The sequence below is a fragment of the Penaeus vannamei genome, chromosome 13, assembly GCF_042767895.1.
Source record: "Penaeus vannamei isolate JL-2024 chromosome 13, ASM4276789v1, whole genome shotgun sequence".
Lineage (NCBI taxonomy): Eukaryota > Metazoa > Arthropoda > Malacostraca > Decapoda > Penaeidae > Penaeus > Penaeus vannamei.
This window is the reverse complement of record NC_091561.1, coordinates 6,093,752-6,101,251: the sequence shown is the minus strand read 5'-3', so window position 1 is coordinate 6,101,251 and position 7,500 is coordinate 6,093,752. Positions and strand designations below refer to the sequence as shown.

The window sequence follows — 7,500 nt, the reverse complement described above, 5'->3', positions numbered from 1 at the left end:
GGCCACGAACTTGATCTCGATCAGAGAACCGTCAGGGGCGGTGTATCTGAAATTTTTATACATGCATTGACATAAACACTTGCACAGGGGTTTCACTGAATCACACTGTAATTCTTGTAATATTTTCTTTGACGGCATACGTTTGCTGTTGATATTAAAGGTATGCTAACTATCTACGGCGGTCAATTTTTAATATAAATTATTTACTCACGAGTATTGTCCTGCCTTGACGATGGCGCCGTCGGGACCGTCGGGAGAGCCGGACTGGGACATGGAGATGCCGTTGGCAGTCTCCACGTCGAGGTTGTACCTTCCGTCGTCCTCGTGGACGCGGTCGTCCCTCAGGATAGGAACGAACTCGATCAGCTCAGCGGATTCGTCGCGGGTGGAGGCGGCGGGGGCGAGGTAGGTCGGGGCGGGTGTCTCGTAGGCATACTGGGGGGCGGCGACGGCCACGGCGGCCACACAAACGAGGATCACCTGAAACCGAGGATAATTAGTTGAACTTGATGCATACAAGAACGCAAATGATTATCAATAACTTGTGAATTGTAAACATGATAATAATGATAATGAAATGAAATTATTTCACAAAATATAACTTATCTTCATGAATCATGTGAGTATTTTACTGGTGTTGATTTTTTTAGATGAATATGTCCCTCGCTCAAAAACAACTGGACACATGAGAGTTTTACCCTGGCTATATATAGACTTGCTACTACTTAAAAAAAAAAAAAAATAAATAAATAAAAAATAAATAAATAAATTGAAAACAAGATTAAAAATAAAAAATAAAAAAATTCTCCATCAGATACTCACAAAGTTCATACTGGTTGTTTAGGTTGGCGACTGATACCCTCATTTGAACGACCGGGAGTTTATATAGTCCTTGAGTGACCTTTATCCTGGGCGACCATTCGACAGTTTGCTTATGGGCGGGAGTGTCCTTGGAGCCTACCTATTGATACCTGTAATTCTAATAGTGGTGTGGTAAACAAGTAAATATATAGACATTCCTGTAGAGAGAAAGAGAGGGAGAGAGAGAGAAAGAGAGAGACAGATAGTATGAAAGAGAGAGAGAAATAGGGAGGGAGAGAGACTGAGATAAATAACCAGATTTTGACAGATTAGTGGATATAGAAAGGTTATAAGCAAATAAAAATAATTCACATCTGCAAAAAAATGATGAATGGCAGCTTTAAAAAAATGTTAGAAAGATTCAAAGGGCAACCGAATTAGTCATGTTATTACGCTTTGCTATCAAGTCCGATACTAATAAACCGCGCATTTGATTTCTTTTCTCCACCAAGAAAATAGAGAATACGATGCTAAATAAGTACAGATTTATTGGATCTCGCACCGTTTATCTTTGAGACCCTTAGCCATGTAGGCAAATCGCTTGGTGACCTTCCTTTTAAAGACGTTCTATAGTTCAGTCCATTTAGTTCATGAGCAAAGTTTGTTCCATTGTGCTTTCACGACAGATTGGAGCAAATCCACAGTTTAGCGCAAAATAATGATAATAATAATAATAATAATAATAATTAATAAAATAAATAAATAAATAGATAAAATAATAATAATAATAAAACAGACAGAAAGAGACAAATATACGTCCTATACATATATCCTTGTATGTATATGTTTATGTAAACATTAATCGTGTACATTATCCACTTCAGTCATAGGCGTATCTCATATTTTAATAGGGGATGGAGGGTAAGTAAGTGCTGTTTCCTCGTATTATTTCCGGTGTGTGTTAATTTCTAAATGTTTACAGGAGGGTGGTAAAGCCTCTAATTTGCCAGTAAAATATCCACCTTTCTGTTTCTTTTTCTATCCGAATAGGAAAAGGAATTTCTCAATTTACAGAGCATTGGAGGTGAAGCGTTTATCCACCCTATCCCTTAGGGCATACGGGCATACATGCGTACATAATCGTATATAAACATACTCATATTCACATATACACGAACGCACAAATATGCACACACATACACGGACACATTTACGTATTGATCTATATATATTTAAATATTTTTCCGTACATAATGTGTATGTGTATGCATTTATGTATGCATGTGTGTGTTTCAATATATACATATATATAAAGGCATATATATGTATATATGTATATATATATATATATGAATATATATATGTATTTAAAGATATAGATATAGATACCTATATATATGCACATATATACATACATACATACATATATATACATAAATTGATACATGTATGTGTGGATATGTGTATGTATATATATATATATATATATATATATATATATATATATATATATATATATATGTGTGTGTGTGTGTGTGTGTGTGTGTGTGTGTGTGTGTGTGTGTGTGTGTGTGTGTGTGTGTGTGTGTCCGTGTGAATATTTGTGCGCATTCGTTTATTTATGTGTCTCTATATGTATATAAATGAAGATACACATGCGTACATCCACACACAAACACAAACACACATATAAGGATGTATATTCATATGTACACATATGTGTGTGTGTGTGTATGTGCATCCATATAAGTTTATATATATATGATTATATATACATATTTATTTTTATAAATATAAGTATATAAATGTATGCATATGTATATATAAACACACACACACACACACACTCACACACACACACACACACACACACACACACACACACACACACACACACACACACACACATATATATATATATATATATATATATATATATATATATATATATATATATATATATATATAAGTATATATCTGTGTGTGTATGTGTGTATGAATCAACACACACACACACACACACACACACACACACACACACATACACACACACACACACACACACACACACACACACATATATATTTATATATATATATATATATGTGTGTGTGTGTGTGTGTGTGTGTGTGTGTGTGTGTGTGTGTGTGTGTGTGTGTGTGCGTGTGTGTGTACAAATTTATAAGCATACATACATATATATAAATATATAGATAGATAGATACATACATACATATGGACATACCGACATACTGCATATACATATATATACATACATATAAACACACACACACACACACACACACACACACACACACACACACACACATATATAATCATATATGTATACATATATATATATATATATATATATATATATATATATATATATATTTATATATATATATGCATGTATAAATATATATATACATATGCTATATATATATATATATATATATATATATATATATATATATATATATATATATATATATATATATATATATATATATATAAGCTATACATATATACACACATACATACATCTGTGTGTGCGTGTCCATATGCATATATATATATATATATATATATATATATATATATATATATATATATATATATATATATATATATATATATATATATATATACAAACACACACACACACACACACACACACACACACACACACACACACACACACACACACACACACACATATATATATATAAACAGGTATACATGTATATACATACATTCATAGACATAGAACACACACACATGCGAGTGCGCACGCACATATACACACGCACACGCAGGTACATATATCAGATATATATGAATATTGATATATACACATGTATATATATATATATATATATATATATATATATATATATATATATATATATATATATATATAAACACACACACACACACACACACACACACACACACACACACACACACACACACACATATATATATATATATATATATATATATATATATATATATGTATGTATGTGTGTGTGTGTGTGTGTGTGTACGATACGAATATATGCATAAACATATTTACACACACAGAAAACACACGTGCGCGGGTGCACACAAAAACATACACACCCACACACACGTACGTATATGTTATATGTAAATATATATGTATATATTTCGGTATGTATATATGGCATAAGTGTACGTGTGCAGTACACACATGTATATTTGTATATAAAAATTCTCTGCATATATATGTGCTGCCAATTTAGTCTCTGTATGAAGGCGTATGTGCGGAGTCTTATATATACAGTGTACTGTCCAACAGAAGAACAACATAAGCCTAATAAGGAGAAAGGCTTTAATAACGCAACATTTGATTATTCAGAAGAGAGTCGCTAAATTTTTGGTAAAAATCTTTTATTCGTTTGCACCATAGTGTCGTTTATTCAACATTATAAATAATATAAATATCACAGATTTCAGCCATCGGTCTACTGAGGCTGGCCGTAGAGCGTGGTGGGCGCGGGGGCGGAAGCCTGAGCCTCAGCACGTTCACGGGCGGCGTCCTCCTCGGCGGCGAAGGCGATCTGGTCGAGGACGAACTGAGGGATCGGGTGGGGGAACTCGGGAGCCACGGGCAGGTGGGCGCCCTGGGGCTGGAATCCGTTCTCGTTGGCCACGAACTTGATCTCGATCAGAGAACCGTCAGGGGCGGTGTAACTGGAAAATTAACGGAAAAATTGAGTTAGCGGTATACTTTATGCGCATAAGGTTTTCACAAATCTAAACCTCTCTTCAGGAGAGATGTTAGTTATAAGATTTAGAATTACCATGTTAATTAAACGAATTACAGCAGCGAATTTACTCACGAATATTGTCCTGCCTTGACGATGGCGCCGTCGGGACCGTCGGGAGAGCCGGACTGGGACATGGAGATGCCGTTGGCAGTCTCCACGTCGAGGTTGTACCTTCCGTCGTCCTCGTGGACGCGGTCGTCCCTCAGGATAGGAATGAACTCGATCATCTCAGCGGACTCGTCGCGGGTGGAGGCGGCGGGGGCGAGGTAGGTCGGGGCGGGTGTCTCGTAGGCGTACTGGGGGGCGGCGACGGCCACGGCGGCCACGCAGGCGAGGATCACCTGAAACAAAAGATAAGTATTTAAGACTGACACAAGAAATCAAAAGACATATGCGATTCTTGCTGCCATATTTGAGTGAAGGTGTCTTGTTTGTCGTGTGATAGAATTAACCGAGAGCAAAAATAAATTTGAAACACCCACGAATTTCATGTTGGTGGTTTAGTTTGCGACTGATGCTCCGAGTCATGTGGCCGAGAGTTTATATAGTCCTTCATCATCATCATCATCATGGGGGCCGACGCCGACGGGGGCGCATAGCCGCATCCACCCTTTGCTTCCACCTACGAGGATCCCTCATGGCTAGACGCCAGGCAGGGACTCGGCCCATCTCTAGTTCTTCACGGCAGGTTTGGTCGATCTGCCCAAGCCATGACTTCCTCGGCCGTCCCACAGGCCTCCTCCACCCAGGGTTGTCTCGAATAGAGACGACCTGATGGGCAGGATCATCCTGAGGAAAGCGAGCCAGGTGGCCGTATAGCCTGAGTTGGCGATCACGGATTGTGCAGATAACAGGGCTTGTGCCAGTCTCACGGTGCAACCGTTGGTTTGACACATGGTCCCGCCAACAGTACCCCATGATCTGGCGCAAGGACCTATTGCAAAAGGCTTCAAGACGAGCCTCCAAGGCACAGGACAATGTCCAGGTTTCGCTACCGTATAGCAAAACTGGCATTATCAGGGCCTTGAAAACCCGTAGCTTGGTCCTTCTGCACAGGTACCGACATCTCCAAATACTCTTGTTGAGAGAGTTCATGACCCCTGCTGCCAGGCCAATCCGTCTGCTGACTTCATGGTCTGACAGCCCAGAGTTATGAACTACACTACCAAGGTATGTAAAGCTCTCTGTGACTTCAATGTCCTCGCCGCAAGCACGTACTGACTGAACAGGTTCTCCTAACAAGTCCCCAAATTCCTGGACCTTGGTCTTGGTCCAGGAGACCTCTAGACCCAGGGGTTTCGCTTCATTGCTAAATGCATCGAGAGCCGCCACTAGGGTTTCCAAAGACTCAGATAGAATGGCAACGTCATCAGCAAAGTCAAGGTCTGTAATCTTGATATTGCCCAGCGTTGCCCCACAATGACTTTGAACAGTAGCTCTGCCCAGTATCCAGTCCATGCAAGTGTTGAAAAGAGTTGGTGCAAGGACACAGCCTTGCCTCACTCCTGAACTAACAGGAAAGAAGCTCGACAGGCCCCCACCACACTTTACAGCACTTTCAGTACCGGTATATAGTCCTTGAGTGACCTTTATCCTGGGCGACCATTCGTCGGTTTGTGTGCGAGGGGGAGCGACCTTGAAAACCTAACCCATCCCTGTAGATTTGGTAGGAACGTGAAGTAGATCTATGTACGTCTTTACACACGCGCGCGCACAAACACACACACACACATACATATATATGTACGTATAAAAGTATAGAGACAGATATATGTACAAATAAAAGTATATGGCATAGATAAATATATACATATACATGTACATTTACGCATATGAATATGTACCTATTCACACATATATGTATATATTGGTGTGTGTATGAGCGTTTGTATGAATATGTATATTATATATATACATATATGTATATCGTACTTGCAACATACATATACATACATATATATATAACATACATATACACGCGCGCGTGCGCACTCACACAGACACACATATATGTATATACATACACATACAGAGAGAGAGAGAGATGTATATTACGATATCGGGATACAAAACATTTGTTTTATATATATAAGAATTACATATATAAGTGGGTTGATAGGCTAAGAAACACGACAAGAAATATCAAAATAAGGATTGTAAGTTTCGTTACAATTAAATGTAATGAGAGATTCCGCTCATGATATGCATGAAATAATATAATAGGAAAAAATCCCATAAGAATAACATTGTGAGAATTTGAACAAAATAAAAGAAAGAAAGAAAGAAGAGAGATGGAGAGAGAAAGAACGAAATACCTTTTCAAATGAATGCATAGTGTATTTGGAAGATATATTTTTTCAAGTTTTCGCTATTTATGATTTGAGATACTTAAAAATCTAAATGAACCAACTACTGCATATAGATATAGACGATTTTGTGTGGCATGAATAGGTAACGGTTTGAGGGGAAAATATGTTTTACCGCAAAATAACTGAATAAAGGATATCAGCAACAGGCTAGAATCACTATTCTCCTTTACAATTCATGATATCTTCCTTGTAGACTTTTTTTTTAGATGCGCTCTTATATTGGAGTTAATACTGAGACCTAAGACTCGATATATATAGAGAGAGATTTATCAATAAGAAGGCTTTGATAGGTTACTAGACATATATCTATATGTATTGACAAGACTTATTGAATCATAGACTTAAATATGAGTCAGTAGCATTTGGAAAATTATCAGATTTCATGTTTATTAGGCAAACGCATATATATAACACACACACATGTGTGTGTGTTTGTGTATGTGTGTATGTATAAATATTCAGTTTGTTTACAAATCCATGGTACTTCTTTTCTTCTATTAGGGAATATCAATCTTCGAAAATAAGGATGAATA

At 37.5% G+C, this 7,500-nt stretch overlaps 2 protein-coding genes across 2 annotated transcripts in view; both read right to left on the bottom strand.

Annotated features, from left to right (window-relative positions):
- The window catches only part of LOC113830221 (cuticle protein AMP1A-like), a 1,069-nt gene extending 238 nt beyond the window's left edge, over window positions 1-831 (bottom strand). Inside the window, exons 1-3 of the mRNA XM_027383427.2 lie at window positions 823-831; window positions 212-480; window positions 1-46 (exon numbers count right to left, since the gene is read on the bottom strand). The exon at window positions 1-46 is cut by the window's left edge and continues 238 nt beyond it. Of these exons, the coding sequence (XP_027239228.2) occupies window positions 1-46; window positions 212-480; window positions 823-831 (324 nt within the window). The remainder of the gene's footprint in view (window positions 47-211; window positions 481-822) is intronic.
- Window positions 832-4,215: 3,384 nt separating this feature from the next.
- LOC113830243 (cuticle protein AMP1A-like) lies at window positions 4,216-5,119 on the bottom strand. The gene is made up of 3 exons (XM_070128763.1): window positions 5,081-5,119; window positions 4,671-4,939; window positions 4,216-4,521 (listed from the first exon to the last, which is right to left on the bottom strand). Exons 1-3 carry the CDS (start codon window positions 5,087-5,089, stop codon window positions 4,293-4,295), a joined length of 507 nt encoding a protein of 168 aa, XP_069984864.1. The 5' UTR covers window positions 5,090-5,119; the 3' UTR covers window positions 4,216-4,292.
- Window positions 5,120-7,500: the final 2,381 nt, after the last annotated feature.

Excerpts from the sequence above, each read along its gene's own strand:
- LOC113830243 (XM_070128763.1), bottom strand. Across the intron at positions 4,522-4,670 it reads GTCAAGGCAGGACAATATTC|TTACACCGCCCCTGACGGTT; the intron begins GTGAGTAAATTC and ends TTAATTTTCCAG.